Here is a 20,603-nt window from a genome sequence, read left to right as displayed (position 1 = left end):
CCCAAAGCTGCAGATTCAGTGCCATCCTTTGAGATAAATTCTTCTCGGGGGAGGGGCAGGCATCCACTTAGTATTTGGGGCTGGGACCAGCCCCCTAGACCTCTCCACTGATTCCCTACTCCGCGCCGGCATGTTGTCTTCACACCTTGGAGCATCCAGTGCATCTCTTAACCAAACCTTCCCCACAAACAAAACAGAGCTGAATCCTTACCTCTACTCAGAGTAACACCGGTTTTCTCAAGCAATTTTTTAGGTCCTCTTTTGGGAATAAACCTTGTTGAGAATCAAGTTAGAGTCTGAATCTTTCTCCAGAAAAAAATTAGATAAATATATTCACCCAAATTTTCAGGAAAATTTCAGGTATGTGCATTTGTTAATTGTCTGAAGTTCATCACACAGAGTCCAGTCCAAACCTCTACAGAGGTGCCTTGTAAAAACTGGTCAAAAGACGACCATGAGAAAGGTCTCTAAGGATCCATTTGTGTGTAGGATAGTCACCGCTAGCCCACTAAAGGCTCACCGCAGCAGAGTAATGAAGCTTCCATTTCCTACGTTTTCTGTGTTCTCATATTTCTCAGAATTAGAAAGTGAAATTGCAAAGCATTTTAACCACTATGGCTTTATTGAGATAGTTTTCCTATCATAAAATTCACCCATCTTTAATTCTGCAGTTCATTTGTTTTACTGCAGTTAGTTGATTGATTCGTGTGCCTCAAATACTTCATCTTTAAAAGTAGGATAGCCCATTGTTCAGTAGAAACTTGAAAAATGTCAACCACATACTTGTAAATGTTAGACTCTGTAATGTGATTACTAAGGAACTCTTGTGGCACTGCTGGGTAAGTGTTGGACTGCTAATGAGAAGGTTGGTGGTTCAAACCCACTAGACTGTCTGCTCCCATAAAGATGTACAGCCTCGGAAACCCTATAGAGGGGGCACTATGAGTCAGAAACATGTGATGGCAGTGGGGTTGGGATCTATATGCTTACGGAGCTTGAATGGGATAAATCAATTATTGGCTGGCATCTGTCTCCATGGATGATTTGGAAAAGAAACCAACAAGCTCTCTATCGTTTCCTCAGTCAAAAGTGCTCTTGTAGTTAGTTCTAGGGGATATTTTTAGTTAAAAGTAGTGTACGGATGAAGATTTCAAATGTATGCTTGTTTCTATAGTTTTATGTAGCAGTCTCACAAGTATTAATCCTCAAGAGAATTGAATGAGGAAAAGATTGGGAGATTATTTTGAAAGTGTTTAATTAAGTAAATTATTTTTATAATTGACTTCTTCTATCAATAGTAACTGAATAGTTTGCTGATATCAAACTTCCCCAACTTCAGGATAAGAAGCATTTAAAAGCCTTTTATGTCTTCGTTCTACCACTTCATATTAAGATTGTTATATGAGTATATTCAATGCATTATTAGTTATGTGGCTTCCTGGGGTGAGCTGAATTTTTAACAAGGTTTTGAAAGGCAGATTCATTTTGCATGTAATTAAGCATTTGTCTCTAAAGGGAATATCCATGTTTGGGAGCCGTGGAAACCCCAAAGCTTGGGTTCTTAAGAAGTCTGTTGAGAGCAAGACTGTATCTTCTCTGTTTGTTATAATCTTTACTTGGGAGTTATTGGTGGGCCAGTTCTTACTGCTGTTTCCCTTTGCCAGGCACTTTATTACCACGGCTGCCATCAGAACCTGGGATGACTTTACTCACGATCCGAATCGAGAAGATTGGTTTGAAAGATGCTGGGCAGTGCATCGACCCCTATATCACAGTTAGTGTAAAGGGTAAAGAAGTCCATCCATACTTTTTCTTCTGGGGAATTTTATAGCATTGCTTCGTAATTGGGACTCTTAAAAATGTTTATTTTTTGCAGAGACGTGAAACAACCTTTTCCTATTTATAACTTGTGCACTTTCGCATTTGCTCATCAGGCATACCTGCTGTTCTTAATAGTAGAAATTACATCCTTAGAAAAAAAGGTTAACAAAACATCCTCCCCCTTCACGGGTGTTGTGGCCTTCTTTGCAAACCCAGTGTTCTGTGTTCCTCTCCTTGTTACTTTCGGCGCCTCCTCCCTCTCCCAGAGAGCTGCACCCACAGGGGAGTAGTCCTGCAGTGGTAAATGGAGTCCCGCCTGCAAGGAATCCTCATTGGAGACAGGAAATCAGGCACACTGCAAACATCCATGTCTTGAGGATAATCTTGGGGTGGAGAGGGCAGTAAAAGAGTGAACTATTGCTTTATCTGTAAGGGAATAATTGTATTGTTAAGCACAATTAAACTTAGGCTTTGTATTTTCTCCCAGCCTATGTGCCCATGCATTTATTCCTTGGAAACAACTCTGTTCTTTTATTTGATAAGGAATCCATAGTGATTGAATTCTTTCCTTGTTTCCAAGCATCATACCCAGTCCTTGGTTTGCAAGGGACTTACCCGTCTTGAGAAGTAATTGAGTGACTGAGAAGGACGCGGCCATCTGTTTTCTAGACGTAACTGCCCAGTCAGTACACGTGGTTTACATTAGTCTCTAGGCTGAGGCAGATCAAAGTGACGGAGAGAGCCGATAACAAATGGAAATACCTTGTATCCATCACAGAAACCAATTCAGACCCATGGGCTTATTAATATCTAAGACAACCCAAGCTTCGGTTAAAAGAAAAGAATTAGCTGACAGTGCAGACCGTGGGCCACCATACCAATGCTCGGATGCTTCACCTATTAATTCACAGGCATGCTTCATTGACTGTGTGTACTTTGCTTGATTGTGTTTCGCAGAGCAGAGGGGGCTTGAAACAAAGCCCATAAGAACACTCAGGAGCTGTTCCTTCTCTTTCTGTGAATGCGTAGAAGCTCCTTCAGACATCTTTCAGAAATGGAGGCTTGATGGCAGCCTTGCATCGAGCAACTCTGCTGTGTTGTTTTTCCAACCGCATGTAATCATTTTGTGTCTCTTGTGTCACGTTTTCATATTTATCGTGATATTTAAAACTTTTTCAAATTCTATTACACACTCAATAGATAACAGTCTAGTGTAAACATAACTTTCATATGCACTGGTGAACTGAAAAACGAAGTGTGACTTGCTTTATTGTGGTCATCTGGAACTGGACCTGTAATATCTCCATGGTATTCCTGACCACGGCTCTATATAGACGTTCTACTTGGAGGTATTTTATCCCCTAGATTATTTCATAAGCCATTTGCAAAACTGCAAGTCTCACTCAGGAATGTCCACTTGGAGCAAAAACACATTTAATGGTAAGATGGCAGACGCAAGGAGCGCTGGTACTAACCAAAAGGTCAGTAGCTCCAGTCCAGCCCTGGCTCTGGGAGGAAGATGCTGGAGAGCTGCCCCAGACAGGTGACCGACGATGAGACCCCGTGTCTGCCCTGGACGGTTGCTACGAGGCGAATGGACTGAGCGGCACCCAACAACAGTGGTAGATTCTAGCTTAGGCTGCCTTTGTATATCTGGTAAACATGTTTTTGCATAAAGATCTCTAGAAACTATTGAGATAATCACGTGCTCATTTGTTTTAGGTCATCACCTGTAAAATTACTCATTGATCTAAGGGTTTCATTGGCAATGTTCAGTCTACTGTTTGGTTCTCTAGCTTAAATACAGCAGGGGAATTATAATAATGGAGATTTAATGCCTTTACATTTAAGGGCAAGTCTCCCACTGCATTTTATCATTCACATTCCAAACTTTTAGTGCAAAAAAACAAAATAGAGTGATTCTTTGTTACATAGATCTGACCACAATAAAAATTATATGTAAAACCCATTGCTGTCAAGTTGAGTCTGACATATAGTGACTAATAGGACAGAGGAGACCTGTTCCACTGAGTTTTAGAGATGGTGAATCTTTATGGAAACAGCCAGCTACATCTTTTTGCCACAGAGTGGCTGTTCCCCACTGCTGACCATTCAGTTAGGAACCAAGGGCTTACCCTCTGCACAACCCCTCTGCACCACTAGGGGGCGCCTTAGCCGAATCAGGCGATCGAGAAGTCCTTTACCTCTTTTTTTTTTTTTAAAGGAGAACATGTCTGCTAGCTTTCTTTTCTACCTTGTTGGGGCAAGATTCCACGTCCTCTCCATGAGACCTATCTCTACCCACCTTCCCTCCATATACCTGTGTGGAGACAGAAGCCCTCCAGGTACCCGCTCACACCAGACAGGAGTTTCTGCCAGCCTGAACACCAATCAGCTTTCTCCAAGGCTCTTTAGGAAACAGCCCTTTGTAGCTTTGTTCTTGTGTTTCTAAACCTTTAAGCATGCACATGTTAAGCCCTGCTAAACAGACACATGCTTTCTTCTCTAGATCTGAATGGTATCGATTTAACCCCTGTGCAAGATACTCCTGTGGCGTCAAGAAAAGAAGACACATATGTTCATTTTAACGTGGACATTGAGCTGCAGAAGCATGTTGAAAAATTAACCAAAGGTTTGTCATCTGAAACACATGGTGCCTTAGGGCCAGAAAGAGCCGTCATTACTCCTCTGGCTGTGTGCCCAGGGCACCCCGCCACACAGTGTGTATATGGCGAAAGTATCACACAGCACTTTATTGAGGTAGATGAAACAAAGATTAAATACATTGTATGTGGGAGTGATGAACTTATCTAGTTTTATAATAAATGGCAGGCGTCCCTAAGTATAGCAGAGGGTTAAGCACTCATCTCCTAGCCAAAAGGTTGGTAGTTTGATCCAACCTAAAGGTGCCTCAGAAGCTGCCCTTGAACATCTTGTCAGTTCTGCTCCATCCACAGGGCTGCCTTGAGTCAGAATCCACTTAACTGCAGCTAACAATAACAACATAATAAATGGCATCTTTAGATAATAAAACAACATTCTTTGGTGGTAAAATTGCATTATTGCAATTACTGCATTATTGCCTTGCCCAACAAAAGAGTGAAATTGGCCTTACACTAAAGTTAGAGAAACAGGTGCTCCCTCGTTAGGTGCCACACGTTGTCTCCAACTCAGAGTGACCGTATGCACACAGGAACAGACCACTGCCCAGCCCTGTGCCATCCTGTTGTTGCCACGGTGTCAACCCACCTCGTTGTCTTTCTATTTTTGATGGCCCGCTACTTCACCAAGCATGATGTCCTTTTCCAGGGGCTGGCCTTTCCTGATGACATGTCTAAAGTATGTGAGGCAAAGTCTTGCCATTCTGTGGTCTCGGGAACATTCTGGGTGTAATTCCAGCCAGATTCGCTTGTTCTTTTGTCAGTCTGTGGTACTCACACCATATTTCCAACACATCAGTTCTTTGGCCTTCCTTGTTTATCACCAGGCTTTCCCATGTGTATGCAGTGATGGAGAGTACCCTGGCTTGTGTCAGATGCATCTTAGCCCCCAAAGTGCTATCTTTGCTCTTTGGCACTTTAAAAAGGAAGGAGCTCCCTTAGGCTTTCTAATAATTAAGTCCAACAACTGAAAGAGCCAGATTTTCTCCAGCCAAATGTATTGTACAGAAGGAGAAATGCAAATGTTTATAAAGGTGACATTATATTTCCAAGTTAGACAGTTCTTAGGATGAAATGTTTCCCTTTGCCTTTTACCCAGTGGGAATGTCAGTGTTCTGAAAGGCAGGCATTAGAACTCCTTTATTACCTTGGGTTCGGGTATAGTTTCTGAAAATTTCAAGCACTGTAGGGAACTTTACAAGATATCTCTAGAACTTGTACAGGTATCTCTAGAAATGGTTACCTCTAACCTCTAAAAAATTTTACTTCTCAAGTTAGTGCTGCCTTTGACTCTGTTGGAATAGTGGATCTCAGACTATTAGAAACATCTGGCGCCTTGTAAAGGAGCCTCAGTGGCGCTGTCAGTGAAGCATTGGACTGCTGACCACAGAGGTGATGCTTCAGACCCACCATTGGCTCTACAGAATAAAGATGAAGCTGTAAAGTTTCATAGCTGTGGAAACCCTACACAAGGTCTCTCTGGGTCTGAGTCAACTGGATGGCTTGGGGCTTGGGACCCTTTTATATACGAATGCCCCACCCTACCTACTGACTCAGAAGCTGCTCTATATCTAAAGCATTTGTGGATAGTCCATGCTTAACACTGTGGAAGGACTTGAAAAAAGACAGATGCCTTCTGAGTAAACAGTAGGAAGAAACCAAACCCACCCCTGATGCTCTCATTCCATTGCTTTGAGAAGTGTTCTGAGGTGGCAGGTGAGGGGGAGTGTTTCATGGGCTTTTATTTTAATACATTGTGTTCTTGATAATACTCATGCTGAAACAGAACTAATAATATTCACAACTTGACTTTGCTCCATCTTGCCAGCTTTGAGTTGATTATGTCTGCTTACCTTGTGCCCATGTTGGTGAGCGTACTTGCTCTGTGGACAAATGGTTCAGTGCCTCTGCCGGGCTCTTTGAACTTCCCCGTTTGTTCCTGCTCACATGTGGCAGAGGAGCCCTGCTGGGTCCTGCTGACATGTTGGACGACTAACCACAAGTTCTGCAATTTGAAACCAACAGCTGTTCTGTGGGGGAATGGCGTGGCTTTCTACTCCCATAGAGTTAGACTCGGAACCTCACGGGGCAGTTCTACCCTGTCGTATAGGGTCACTATCGGCATGGACTCGATGGCAGTGAGTTTGGTTTTGGCTTTTTATATGTAGCATAAAGTACAAAGCTATATATACACACCAGAGAGGCAACAAAGAGATTCTTTGATCATGAAAGCTCTTTTCATTTGGATCTCATCGTTTTCCAAGGTGACTGCTTTCCCACTGACTCAGAGCAGGAGGAGCCAGGTTCCATTCCTGAAGAGACTGCAGGAATGTTCCCTGTCATTTACAAAATCGCTGAGACTGTGCCGACACTTGCAATGCTCTTGTGTGTTGGGAGTAGACGGATGATTACAGATGGCCCTCTCTCCCTCTCCCACATCCAGTTGACACTGCTCAGTTCGCCATTTCACAGGCAAGGCACTAGACTTGGACCCAAATGCTAAGAATGTACACTCATTTCTAAAGGCTTAAGCTTTACCATCGATGACAGTATTAGACATGTTGCTGGTTTTGAAAAGATAGAGAGTGCTGCTGTGGTTGAGGTAGCAATAATAGGGAGTCAGCTGCGAGTGAGACCTGACATCCTTCCCGTTTCTGTGGCTGCTTTAGGAAGGAACTGTTCTTGGCTGTATTCATGAGGCAGTTTACTTCTCAATTTATTTTAAATCTTAACAATTGAGCTTCTGGAAGACAACACAGGTGATCATCCTGTGGGTGGGGAATTTGGCTGCTTCTATAGACCTTTGTGTTCCATATTGTTCTTGTTGCTGGCTGCTGCCAAGTGCATTTCTACTCAGAACAACCCTGTGTAACAGGGTGGAACTGCCTCTAGAGGTTTCGGGCTTTTAGACTGAGAGCAAAGGGAGCACCTTGTCTGATCTTCCCCCTGTGGGGCCACTGGGTAGCAGTCATTTGGTTAGCAGCTGAGTGCTTCCCCACTCTGCCCCCAGGACGCTGTTAGCGCTGCCTTTACACCTCATGTAATTCCAAGGGTGAGGGGGGTGTGGATGGGGAGACAGTGCTTTGAAGAGTGAAACAATCATTAAGAAATAGGTAGCATTTTAAATACTTTCTTATAAACTCAAAATCATAAAGATTAAGCTTACTGGTTGGATCCACCCTGGTGGAATCCCGAGACAGACTATGGCCCTCAGGGTTAGTCACCTGCAGGTCTGGAAATGAACTCATCTTTGTAGCTCAGTTTTGAGCCAGACAATAATAGGTTATTGACATACACACACCATAGGATAGTCCGACCATTTGAGATGACAAGGACATTTACCCAAAAGAACGGTCCGAACGGTCAGGAAAGGAGGAATGAGAACAGGAAACACAGGACGAAGTGGGATACCTGATACTACATTGCGGAGATTGTAATCAATGTCATGAACAAAATGTGTATGAATTGTTAGATGGAAAACTGATCTGCTCTATAAACCTTCACCCAATTCACAATAAGTAGTTAAAAGTAAGTTTTCTATATCCCTTTGCTGTTAATTCAGACTCATACAAGGGGGTTTCCAAAAATTCATGGAAAAAATCGTTTTTGTTTTTTCTAAAAACGTTTTGAAGCCCTCGGAACAACATAATAGGACAGAACTGCATCAAAGGATTTCCAAGTCTGTAACGTTGATGGGAGCAGATTGCCACGCCTTCCTTCTGTGGAGCTGCTGCTGCGTTCAAATTTGTTTTAACCACTGTGCTGCCTGTGAAATTTCTTATAGGCACACCTCATATACAGTGGGCTTTATGGGCAGTATTCATACATCTGTATGCTCCACATCTTTTTGTGGTATTTTACATACTATCTTTAGTAGTTTATGATTCTCCTGTGTTTGAGATGTATGTCCATTGAGTCATCCAAGCTCAAGAAAAGTTTGCTGTACTGTGAATTGGAGATTGGGATAAACTGGCAACCACAGTAAAGTAATAACCCCATATTGTCAGAGAGATTATGCTTGACACAAGTCACTTTGGAAAATTATGCCAGCTGTTGCTTATTCATATGCATTGGCCATCAAAGAAAATTTATTGACGTGCTAAAAATGTACTCTGGCTTATGTGTTCTGCTTTTTAAATTCCTAAGGTGCAGCTATCTTCTTTGAATTTAAACACTACAAGCCTAAAAAACGATTTACCAGCACCAAGTGCTTTGCGTTCATGGAGATGGATGAAATTAAACCTGGGCCAATTGTAATAGAACTGTAAGTGATACAAACAAACAATTAGTATCAATGTAATAGGGGCTGTATGACTTTGTTCTTAGTTCCCTTATCCAGAAGGTAATTTGGGAATAGATGAGTTATCAAAGTATTTTAATGGTCTTTCTATTGTGGTTACAGATACAAGAAACCAACTGACTTTAAAAGAAAGAAACTGCAGTTATTGACCAAGAAACCACTTTATCTTCATCTACATCAAACTTTGCACAAGGAATGATCCTGACATGCACCCCCTGTGGAACGTCTGAGTGTTCTCTCTCCGTAGAAACCATCGTAGCTCTGTGTAGCATCCGCACACCCTTCAACAGTCCGAAGGGAGCGGCTCCCTTGCCCCAGGCCAGAGCAAGCCCATTGGTTTTGCACGGCTGTGCCACAGACTGAAGTCCACTCCTCACCAATGTGCAACTCCTTGGGATAGGGGCTTATTGTATTTTGAAATATTTTTTTGCCTTCCTCTTACTTGTGCAATTAGTCTTGTCTTCTAATTCACCACTATTCCTACCATTTCCTGGAACACGTATGGGTAGGACATGCTCATCTTCAGACTTAACACAGCAATAAGAATGTGCTAGTTACACATCTGCTCACTGTTGAGCCAATATGCTCTTTTGGCTTTGAGGGCCGTGGTCAGATAGTATGGACCTGTTTAGGAGGGGCTGATTGGTCGCCTATGCTGCCGAAGGTGGTCCGTCTGGGAGGGGATATAGGGTGTCCTCAAGACACCTCTAAGCTCCAGCTCACCTTGAGGATTTTCCTGCTCAGCCCACTGGACCTTGGCCAGATCAGGACCCTGTGTGGGAGTGTGCCCCGAGTGGTAGCAAGAGATTTTCCCAGATGTCCAGATTGTTTTTAAAATGAGCATAGTGTTAGTCATATTGTTTGGCTTTTCTACATTACATTGTTTTTCTTCCTGGTAAATGATTCTTGGCGTATCGTTAGAATCCTAATAATTACAATTTTTTATGAGTATCATCCAGCTGTCATAATGTAGCTGACAGGTAGTTTTCTAAATTGTATAATCTAAAAATAGATGCTAATCAGATATTGCAGGAATAACTGCTGTTTTTCTGACAACTGATTGTGAAACCTTAAAAACCTGCAAACCTCTTCCGATGAGACGCAGATACGGGAAGATCCCTTTTTCCCCCTGATGTAGGTAGATAGTACTGTCATTTCTTTCCTATTTAGATATACTGACATTCATCCATATGAAAATATGCAGGTCATTAAAGTATTATAATTTGAATATTTACATTACCTTTGACTTAACGGGGCATAAAACTTTCACAATACCTAAGGTGGTTAGTTGATACCCAGAACATTAAGGCATGTGGAGGGCTTTCTGTGGGTTAGCTGTAGACCCCACGTATTTTACTGTTCACTGTCTTCACTGCACAGTGCTAGCATGAGGGGGTGCAGGGTCAGTACCTGGCCTACGCTGAGTGCACGCCTAGGCAACCCCGGGATGTTTGCTTTGAAATTAAGCCCTTGCACTTCCAGGGAGCTCGTCCTTACATTCACAGTTGTCTATTAGGTCAGTTTTCTGTACTAGATAGGTACTAAGACTATCTGAGCCTGAAAGACTTCTCAGATTTAGACTTGTCTGTCCGTTTGATTGGATTAATTAAAATTCTAAAACAATGAATCAGCCCACAGTAGCTCTAGAGCAGTTGTTTCCCGAAGTCTGAGATACCGCCCCCTAGGGAGGCTGGGACCATCCTGGAGGGCTGCAAAAGCAATACCTAATTTAAAACTGGATTATGGTCTAATCTTAGCCAAGAGGGCTGAGTTGTTTGGTGTGTTGGTGTTTGTTTGTTTTTTTGGGGGGGGCGGGGCTGGTCAAACAAGTTTGGGAACCTATGCTCTAGGGGATAAAGAACTTGCCTTAATTGTTTCATTGTTCACTCAAGTCTTAAGACTGCAAATTGTCAGATTCTCCAGACTGTAAGCTCCTCAGGGGGCAAGAACTTCGTTTTCTCCGTGTTATGTAAAATTTCTATGGTGCCTGGCAGCACTCAGTACCCTGTGGAGTACTCAGAACCTTTTAGTGGATGTTGCTGACGAGATTTAAAAAGTAATCCCTTAAAGAAGCCTATTAAAATGTAGCAAACCTGATCTGTGTTCTCGTTCCTTATACACCATAAGATGTGCCTATCGAACTTATTTGAACACGCATCTCCTGTCCTCACATAAGCATGCTTTATATGAACTACAGAAGCCTTTCTGTCACCAGTATTAAAGAAACCTAAAATTGAGTATTGTGTGATAAACTTCGCTTTATAGGGTCCTATGGAAATGAATTACAAAATGAGAGATTTTAAAGTGGTTGACAGAATTCTCCACAGCCCACAAATTATTCAGATACTACTTTTCAATGAAAAAGTTGGCCACTGAAAATAATAACCAAACCACACCTATAGTGCAAATGCTTTCAGGCTGAAGTACCGTGGCTTTGTGAAATGAGATGGCATAGCAACAAAGCCCAGAGCCACAATCAGCTAGAGAGGGTGTCGGTTACAGATGCAACTTCTGAGGGAGGATGCTCCACACCCCATCTGTACAGAGACAGTGCCTTCAAAGAATGGGAGAAGATAGTGTAGCAGGACATAAGAATATTAGTATTTTATAATTTAGACCTTAAGCTTACTAAATTGTGCTCAAGTTACTGTCATTTAAAATGTTCGAAAAGTTAGCTCTTTGGAACACTGCCTTAAAGACAGTTATTGTAATAGGTACAGTAAAATTATGAAGCAATCTGATCCTTAGCTTTCCTAGTTTTTAAGTATAACGCCAACATTCCCGTGTTAATTTTGGAGTAGCAGCTATCAACAATGAGGTCTAGTTGCTGAGCTCAGGGAAGGGCAAGCCAGACTGTCGAGTCCATTTTCTCACGCCTCTGATCTTTTCTGCTGGGTTTTCTCAAAATCAGTGGCACAATATGGGAGAAAAATACACTTCATATATTTTTAAAAATAAATGTTGTTTTACGGTCATGACATTTCTATTTTTCTTTTATGCAGCCCACATGCACAAAGGGTAAAAGGGATAGCACACTGGGTCCAAAACCTTTTGCTAGTAAACGCACTCAACAGTCACTCAGACAGATCCTGGGGTCACAAGCCAGCACGGGAGTGAGCCGCCGCAGCAGAGCTGCTGGCTTGGCAGGAAGGAAGACAGCATCTGCAAAGGGCCTGGGGGCTCAGGCTGGACCTCTGACCCTGAGCAACTGCCACCAGGGGCAGCACTCACCTTTCAATGCTGAGAGCCTGCATTTAGGTCTCCACAATGGCTCAGATCTCATGAAAAAACAACCCAATGAATCAATAGACACTTGGAAATATTAATAAACAATTTTTTATGAACTATTACTACAAAGAACTGTAACAATCGGGGAGATAGTTTAGTGATCTTTTAGTAAACCTTTTTTAGTCTGCGACCAGCTATTTTTTAAAAATCAAGCTTATAAACACCATTGCTCTTTCATCAACTGGTGTATGCCAAAAATAAGACAATGGAAATACATGTTCTTAAAGCATTTCCACAGGAAATGTTCATATTCTTCATGACATTCTAAATCATTTAGCAATTACCTATTCTACATTAACTACAAACACAGGTATTTTTTTATTGCACATTTCAAAGTTGTTTTAAGGAGGTGCTAGCTTTAAGAGGTGGTCTTTATTGGGGTAGGAGATTATATTCTTGAATTGTTTGGCTCAAAAATGCACACTGCCAGCGCAGTTTAGTTCTAAAAACAAACCTTTTAAAATAAACTTGTAGATTTAGAAGCCAATAGAATCCGTTACTATAGCCCAACAGTGCAGCATCCACTCTCAGGCTACGGAACAGAGGAGATGGAGTTACGGGCTCTGTTTTAAAGACTGTGAAGAATCCTGGCTACTGCTCTGGGAGGCAGGTAGGGGGGGTTCATCTCTAGAGGCAGAAGGCAGTGAGTCTCTTGCAGCAGGCGAAGGTGGATAATCCTGGGGGCCATGGGGTGGAGGTGGCAATCGGGTACCAGGAATAAAGTATTCTCTTGGGCCTAAAGGTCTGAAAGGTGTATGTCCTGGTAAAAATTCTCGAGGGTCGAGAGGTAGGTCCCGTTTTCCGGGTGGAATGCCTGGTGCGTATTCTCTTAAGCCTAGTGGTGGACGCAAACCAGGACCTGGAAAAAAGAAAAATTATGTCATGTAAATTAGAACACAGTGAAATTAAGGTGATTCTAGGCTTAACATATGAACCAATTTTTTTATAAGCACAAAGCAACAGGCACAGCTGTAATGTTTCTTTAGTCACCAGCAATCCAGGGCACTACCTAGCTCCAGCCTTTTTCCCCACTGCAGGTCTCCATCTTTACCTCACAGAGCTCAGTTTGTATTTGCAAGTACCATTATACTAAGCCATGGTATCCAGAGATCCATCAACAGCTGTGCATGTGAACACTGGACACTGAGTCAAGATTGAAGAATTGATGCATTTGGATTGTGGTGCTGGTGAAGAACTTGGAAAGTACCATGGACTGCCAGAGAATAAACACGTGTGTCCTGGAAGAAGTACAACCAGAATGGCGAGACTTAGTCTCATGCACTTTGGACATGTTATCAGGAGAGACCACAAGCTAGTACGTTTTGGTCTTCTTGTCAGGAGAAATCAGTCCCTGGAGAGGGCCACCATGCTTGGTAGAGCAGAGGGGCGGCTGCATGGGGGCTCAGACGCAGGGACAAGTGGGAAAGCGGCATGGCCCGGGTGAGAGTTCCTTCGGTCGTACACCGGATCGCTGTGAGAGCCCACTCAGCGGCCCCTGACATTGCCCACAGCATCACATTCTAGCTGCTCTCTAACACTTCTCTTCCACTTTCCCCAAATGACAGTGAGCACTTGATTTCTTCCTCTTTCGTCCTGTGTGACACACTGCTTATGCTCCCAATGTGGGCGAGTCTAAGCTTTGTGTTATATAATGTACATCTCTGTTGTAGGACATCTAAACTCTTGGGTTGTGGGATGTGTCTTATCCACCTTTCTATCCTTTACAGAATCTAGGATATCGCCAAACACAGCCTAATAAACATCTGCAGAATTGGTACTTTTTCCCCTTTAAAAATGCCTTTTTCTTGTAAGAGATACCCGCCCCCCAGTTCAGTACAGAGATGATGTCGCACCCAGGCATCCTAGGAAACTTACAAAGTTGGCCTGTAAGAGCAGCTTCCTAGTTTTCAGCAGGGACTAGAGAAAAAGATTCATATACTCTACAAGTCAATGACTACCATTCAAGTCATCCTACCAAATGGTGGAGGGAGGGGTCGAGGTCCAAAAGGTCTGCAGAGTTGAGGTGGCGGTCCGTATCTGATGGGTGGTGGGGGAGGGCCTCCCACTGGGGAGCTCATGAGGGGCATTCCTGGGAAAGGAGGGGGCCCTTTGGCAGCCATGTTAACCTGTAGAGGAGAAGCAATTAAAGTTCTGAAATATTTTAGTAAGAGGCAAATGCACCAAAACCAGGACAAGCTGAAACCTGATGAAGCAGATGTCAGGCCCTAGAACCTCTTTCCTGGCGTACACAGAGCAGACTCAGTGCAGACGCTGCCCCTCCCCTTCGCTCCCACTGGCAGAGGTTACAAAGATGCCATACCCCTCAGATTAGGTCCTGCACATGTAAATGGAAGGGAAAGCAAGATAACTGCCAGAGAATATTGAGAGAACTAAGTCCCAATCAGTGATGAACTCTTACCAACACTAGTCTAATTCTAAGGCAAGCCCTCTGCCCCTCACCACACCAGCTCACTGTTTCCATGAGGATACAGAGAAGGAATGGGAAGGAGAAGTCCATTCTCTATGTGCACCAATATAGCTACTAGCCAGAGTACCTTCAAGAGGCCTTTTGTATATTAGTGCTAATTCTCAAATCTCTAAATCTCTGAGCATGATCACCTCATTTTAAATAAGAGGCAACAAACAGGGAGGGGCACGGGGAATTACTTAATTTGCTGGAGACTACAAAGAGGCTGAGCTGAAATTCAACACCAGCTCGGACTCTAAGTCTCTTTACACCTCTCCTTCTGGTAACAGTGGGGTCTCCTCTATCCCAGAGCTCCCCTGGGATGAAAAGAGGGCTCAGAGATGTGTACTCTTGGCATCCTCAAAGAATTTGGAAGGTCTTTTCCAACAGAAACAATGCTATGTATACAAATCAGGCACAGCTTGAATATTTATCTTCATTCACTAATAATAATATGTAGTATGAGGTATTGACTAATATTCATTTCCTGTAGGAAAATGGATCGGAAATCCTAAATAAATATATTTCAAGATGGAGCAGCACTGTGAGGTAAGATCAAAGGGCCTTACCAGCTCTAATATCTATAGAGGCTACAAGAAAATACACTATGTGAACCTAACTTAAGGGTCATTGCTGGAAATGCCTCAAGAGGCAATTACAGATTTTTACTATTTAGTATTTCATTTCCAACAAGCATTCTTCTGTGACCATTCTTCTGTAATTTGTGATCATTCAAAATAAGGCTTGCCTAGTGCAAATGGAGTGATTCTGAAATAGCACACTTCCAAGCAAAGATAAAATAAGGAAGAATTATAGGCAATTTACTTTGTGAGCTGGGCACCAGGCTGCTATAGCAAGACTGACAGTTCAAACCCACCAGCCACTCCAAGGGAGAAAGGAGAGATTTACAGTCTAGGAAAACATATAGGGCTGCCAGGAGTTGGAATCCATTGGGTGTTGTGGGTTTGTGTTTGTTTGTTTTTCAAATCGTTTTATTGGGGGCTCGTATAATTCTGATCACAATCCATATGTCAAGCACATTTTTTGCCCTCATCATTCTCAGAACATATGCTTCCTACTTGAGCCCTTGGTATCAGCTCCTCATTTTTCCCCCTCCCTCCCTGCTACCCTTTCTCATGTACCCTTGATACTTTATAAATTATTATTTTGTCATATCTAAAGAGCATTCCACACTGAAGCACTCTATAAAGTTGGGTGATGACTTTTCACTCTTTGTTATTTTAATGACAACAGCTGTTCTAAGCAGGTTAATCACCTAACACAATAGGAAAAGAGACAGGGAAAAAAAACAACCCACCAAGGTTTCAGTTTCCCAGCAATACTCCCAAGGCAAGGAGAGCGTAAGACCAATGCTGCCGTGCAATTCAAAACCACGAGGATTAGTGCCATGCTCCTTAGGTCCTTTCCAGAAACACACCAAGAAGCCTATTGCAGTGCTCAACCTCTCAGTACTTACTGCTACTGGCTGCTCAGTCACTGATGGGCTGCTGGCACCTGAGGCGCCTTCAGGCTCTTGGGGAAGAGTTTGCTTTTTAGAAAAATAAATAAGATAGTATGGATATAACAGGACACACAAACAAGAGATGATACAGGAGAGGGTGTTGTAGGAAAGCGGAATGTTGGCTGAAATCCTAATTCCAAGTCACACTGCCTGCAGAACTCACTTTGCCCTCGTCCGTCACCTTAGGGGAAGAGCTTCCAGAGCTGCTGTTCATCATGGGAGCTGGACCAGGTCCCGGGTCTGCTGGGGGTCAGAGAACGGACGTAGACTTATTTTGGTTCATGCACTCCATCAGGAAGGGTAAATACTACACTTGATCTTAGCCAAAAGACCGAGAAGCGATAGGAAGAGTAAATAATCGCCATGATTGAACTCTGGACACACTTACCAGAGGCGGAGAGTTTTCCAGATGCGTCCGATGGCCATCGTGGACGAGGCAGAGGTCCGTCCACCTGCCCTGGAGAGCAAAAAGTCACAGAGTAGAGAAAGGAAAAATCCAAGAGAGACTTACGTGTAGTTTTCAGGAGAAACAGACCAATTTTGGAGAATTGACCATAGGTCATTCGACCTATGAAGCAACATTAAAAATATATCTCCCAAATATGTGTGGAAAATAACATAATTTATGGTATAGCTTTACAGAACGAATTTAAGAAGTGTTTTGAATAGAGAGACTACAATAAACACCACACATTAATAACACTGGTCCTTCAGTCATGCTTTGGATTCTATACAATTCTACAGGCTAATTTTTTTCGGTCTACATACAATCTCTCATCCATATATTATCAAGTTTGACATAAGCATCTATTATTATAACTAGATGCATACATTATAGTATTATAGTAATGATAGGTAATATAAATTAAATTAATGATATATTAAAATATATATGCTATATAGACCATAGTTTCAGGACAACAGTATTAAAGAAACCTAAAGCGATTTAAAGATAAAAGCTTTTAACTCCATTAAACAAAAATAAACAAAACACAAACCCTCCCTCCTCCCCCAGCCCCTGGAAATTTTATTTTAAAATGCTTTCTATTCTATAGCAGATCTTACAGTGGACTATCCATGAAGACCAATCATGAAATTTTCTTCTCTGTTCTGGACAGATTCTAAGATACTGTTTGCATTCGGATTCTCACATGGAAGAGACAAATGCTCTTGAAACAGTTTTATGTTAGGAAAGATGTGAATGCTCACCGAATTCACTTCTAGGCATATTTCTGCGACTGAGAGTGGCAGAGAGGGGCCTCCCAGGTGGGTCTGCTGTCAGTGGAGGGGAGCACTCGCCACCACTAACCGGAGATGGGCCGAATGAGCCATTCTGGCTTAGAGGACCTGGAGAAGAAACTATCTGGGTAATACTTCTTAAAATGGCTCTTTCCTTTAGTAAAGACATGGGATTACTTCTGGGGCATCATAACCATGACATACAGAAATAAAAAGCAACTGGAGTACATTCTGCAAACAGATTGACGGCTTCCCTTTACAAAGTGCCCTACCTCTCCGCGGAGGGTTTTGTGTACTAGGTCTTCCTGGCATTGGCTTTACAATCACAGGTTCTTCTTGGAGCATCGCCAACTTCTGGGTTATTTCCAGTAATCTTGAATACATAGAAAGAATGGACTTGAGTATGACACTGGAAATCAATCCCTTTGCTAGAGACCAAGACATCATAGTCCTAAAAACATCCACTGCGGGGAGGGGGGCGGGCGCGGGGAAGCATTACAATTACATACTTGTGTCTCAAGTTGGCAGCCTCCCTTTTCTCTTCAGCTATAGCTCTTTCTGCAGCACGTGCTTTGAGCTATTAAAGGAAAACAGCCCGATGCAGTTGTAGTAAACCAGGCACACAATGCAGGGGGTGGGCGTGGGGGAGGAGTCTTACCCAGTTATCATGCGCTTTCTTCTCATGAGTAGCAATCTGAAAAAGACCACATATGAAAAATTAAATAAATACATGCAGGAATTCATTTTAACAATCTGTATTAGATATTACAGAATTCTCCAACTGGAGGGCAGGATAATTATTACCTGGTTTTTAAATGAGCGCTCTGTTTTCTGTAACTCTTCTTCCATTTCTTCAATTCTCCGCCTAAAAACAATACTTGCTTTTATCAGTTAAAGCACAATGAATACAATTCACATGACCTGACCCCAACCCCTTTGCAGTAACAACTTGTACCCTTATAGATTTACTCTGTATTTACAAGAACCTAATTTACATGTTTCTAGTAAGAGTACAATATGATAAAAATGAATACTCCATAATTTCCTCAGGGCACATTGTAAACTCAATTATGGCAGATGTAGTTATGTTAAAATGTATATACCTATCATTTGATCTCCTTTTTGACACATTTTAAAGTTGTTTCATATAGTGAAAAAAAAAGGGGGGGGGGAGGAAATATACATGGATTGAAACTCTGATGAATTCCCTCTGGCCATGGATCAGGAATATGAATAGCCTTGCTATCTTGCAGAGTGCAATGGAAAGTGGATTGTTGCAGAACCAGTTAGGTTAAAATCCAACACCTTATCATTTGGTCTCCTTTGTAACCCATTTTAATTTGTTCTGGTTTTAATATTTTCTACTTTCGTTTTGATTAAGGTTTTCCTTTGGTTTATTTTGTGATTGTGGTTTTCTCCCTACTGCTTTTTGGATGCGTTCCAATAATATGAAATCAGGATAGGTGAATTGATAGAAACAATAACTGGTTTCAAAAAATAGAGAAATAGTAACTAGTTTAATGCCTTCCTGGGGGTACCGGAGGGGAGATTAGTGGGAAATGGGGAGTTAGTAGCACTGACTACAAGAAGGAAGAAACTTTCTGGAACTGGTTATGTTGATAACATAATTCTTTCTGAGAGGGCCGAACTATTTTATTTTAAGTGTATGATACATGAATTACATTTCAATTTAACAGCTGGGGATTCTGAGTTGACACAGTATGAAGTCCTTCACTGGTCTTCAGTCTATTCACAAATGATCCTACTATGAATCTTCCTTCACAAAGTTTTCATCTTCTTTTAATTATATCCATAGAAAATATTCCAGAGCTATGACTACAAACATGATCAGACAGTCTGATCATTTTTATGGCTTTTGGTATATCTTACAACAAACTGTTTTCCTAAAGGATTATGATGCCAGTATAGAAAACGACCCAGAGCTGTTTGCTAGAAACAAGTGCCCTCACAGCCTCGTCGGCACTGGGTCTATGGACATTTTTGTTAACTTTTCATTTGTTAACTTGACATTTCTTTTTTCCTATTGAGAATTGAATGCATTTGTGTTCTTTGAATTTGGATGTAAGACTTTTAAAAAGCCAACCGTAATTTCATTAGCCACTGCCATCCTCTTCCGAAGCTGAACTCACTTGTAGGTTTTAACTTCCTCTACTGCCAGAACCGCCTTTTCATCGGCAGCGGACAGCCGCTGCTCCTTTTCTTGCCGCTCGTATTCTTCTTGACTCAGTTTCCTATGATGAACAAGAAGTAGCAATATGAAACCCGTTTTCCAAGGAAAGTGCTTGTTTGTGTCTCCCTCCCTACAGTCTAAATGTTTCCGTTCAAATACAACCTCCTATACTTTAGATGCATAAAATGTGTACATATTCAAAAGAAATCACAGGAAGGACTTCAAACTTGCTATTTGCAATAAAAATCAAACTCTGGTCTGCAGGCCAAGTCACCTGTATTTTCCCAAGACCACATAACTCTCTACTCACTAGTGAGTGAAACACGCAAACAAAGGCACTCTGTGCCTCATGGAGGAGGCTCTTTTCAGTTCAGGGTGGAAAGCCAAAGCCCATCGACCCAACCCAGCTAAGCCTATTGAGATTAAGACCAGATAATTCGTTCTTTGAGGTCTACTAGGGACAGACCTGTAATTTCATGTATTATTTCCATCATTCAAAGACTTGATTCATGATCAAGATAATCAGTCCCAAAGGTTGTTTTTTTTAACATATCTTCTAACTGTGCCATTGACCATGCCATTTTTACTTTGGATATGAAATGCCTACTGTCTATTTCACTAGAATCTTGACTAAGCAATGAGGCAACTCTTCCTATTGACAATGTCTATCAAACAGGGAAAAAACAACAGCAACCCTGATTTGTCCCATCATCTGTGGGTTATGGGAGCCATAGGTTTTAACTGGATACCCTCATGATGTCAATCTACTATATCGTAGACTGTAAAGGCAGCAACGTCTAATAGCTCACAAATGTTATTTAATAGTTCACAAATGTACTCTCATACATCTTTGCTCCTAGTTCTGAAGTGCTGATTCAACGTGAAACTCAATTCTCTACTGACTCGGAGTAAAATTTGAAATTAAATCTATAAAAGAGTAATAGTTATCATTCAATACTTAAAGGTGTTTATACAAGTGTGTCTATATATGTGTTATCTTGTAAAATGCTAAAAATTAAAATATAGGTAAAGTATTATCCTTGCAATAAAGGAGTTCAGTTTACTATATAAAACATGCAAGAACTAAAGAATTCTAGTTTTGTCTTATAAAAGGA

The 20,603-nt window shown here is 41.9% G+C and overlaps 2 protein-coding genes across 8 annotated transcripts in view; one reads left to right on the top strand and one right to left on the bottom strand.

The window, feature by feature from the left end:
- AIDA (axin interactor, dorsalization associated) overlaps window positions 1–10,878 on the top strand; it is a 57,715-nt gene extending 46,837 nt beyond the window's left edge. The window contains exons 7-12 of one of the 2 annotated variants that reach the window (XM_045298125.1): window positions 1,665–1,787; window positions 2,779–2,936; window positions 4,046–4,166; window positions 4,331–4,453; window positions 8,628–8,745; window positions 8,884–10,878. In XM_045298125.1, coding sequence (XP_045154060.1) covers window positions 1,665–1,787; window positions 2,779–2,936; window positions 4,046–4,166; window positions 4,331–4,453; window positions 8,628–8,745; window positions 8,884–8,980 — 740 coding nt within the window. In that variant the 3' untranslated portion in view covers window positions 8,981–10,878. The remainder of the gene's footprint in view (window positions 1–1,664; window positions 1,788–2,778; window positions 2,937–4,045; window positions 4,167–4,330; window positions 4,454–8,627; window positions 8,746–8,883) is intronic. The other variant, XM_004699927.2, reaches the window with a different exon arrangement.
- Window positions 10,879–12,101: 1,223 nt separating this feature from the next.
- MIA3 (MIA SH3 domain ER export factor 3) overlaps window positions 12,102–20,603 on the bottom strand; it is a 62,048-nt gene continuing 53,546 nt past the window's right edge. For 2 of the 6 annotated variants that reach the window (XM_045298298.1, XM_045298299.1), the window contains exons 19-29: window positions 19,448–19,549; window positions 18,102–18,162; window positions 17,956–17,991; window positions 17,807–17,874; window positions 17,570–17,670; window positions 17,268–17,405; window positions 16,447–16,515; window positions 16,222–16,301; window positions 16,014–16,085; window positions 14,045–14,195; window positions 12,102–12,928 (exon numbers count right to left, since the gene is read on the bottom strand). In XM_045298298.1, coding sequence (XP_045154233.1) covers window positions 12,624–12,928; window positions 14,045–14,195; window positions 16,014–16,085; window positions 16,222–16,301; window positions 16,447–16,515; window positions 17,268–17,405; window positions 17,570–17,670; window positions 17,807–17,874; window positions 17,956–17,991; window positions 18,102–18,162; window positions 19,448–19,549 — 1,183 coding nt within the window. In that variant the 3' untranslated portion in view covers window positions 12,102–12,623. The remainder of the gene's footprint in view (window positions 12,929–14,044; window positions 14,196–16,013; window positions 16,086–16,221; window positions 16,302–16,446; window positions 16,516–17,267; window positions 17,406–17,569; window positions 17,671–17,806; window positions 17,875–17,955; window positions 17,992–18,101; window positions 18,163–19,447; window positions 19,550–20,603) is intronic. The other 4 variants (XM_030887743.2, XM_030887745.2, XM_004699926.2 and 1 more) reach the window with 2 other exon arrangements.

This window comes from Echinops telfairi, unplaced genomic scaffold, assembly GCF_000313985.2.
Source record: "Echinops telfairi isolate 266 unplaced genomic scaffold, ASM31398v2 ScPeMD7_7424;HRSCAF=8462, whole genome shotgun sequence".
NCBI classification, from domain to species: Eukaryota; Metazoa; Chordata; class Mammalia; order Afrosoricida; family Tenrecidae; genus Echinops; species Echinops telfairi.
The sequence above is the reverse complement of the archived record's forward strand: the minus strand, read 5'-3'. Positions and strand labels throughout refer to the sequence as shown.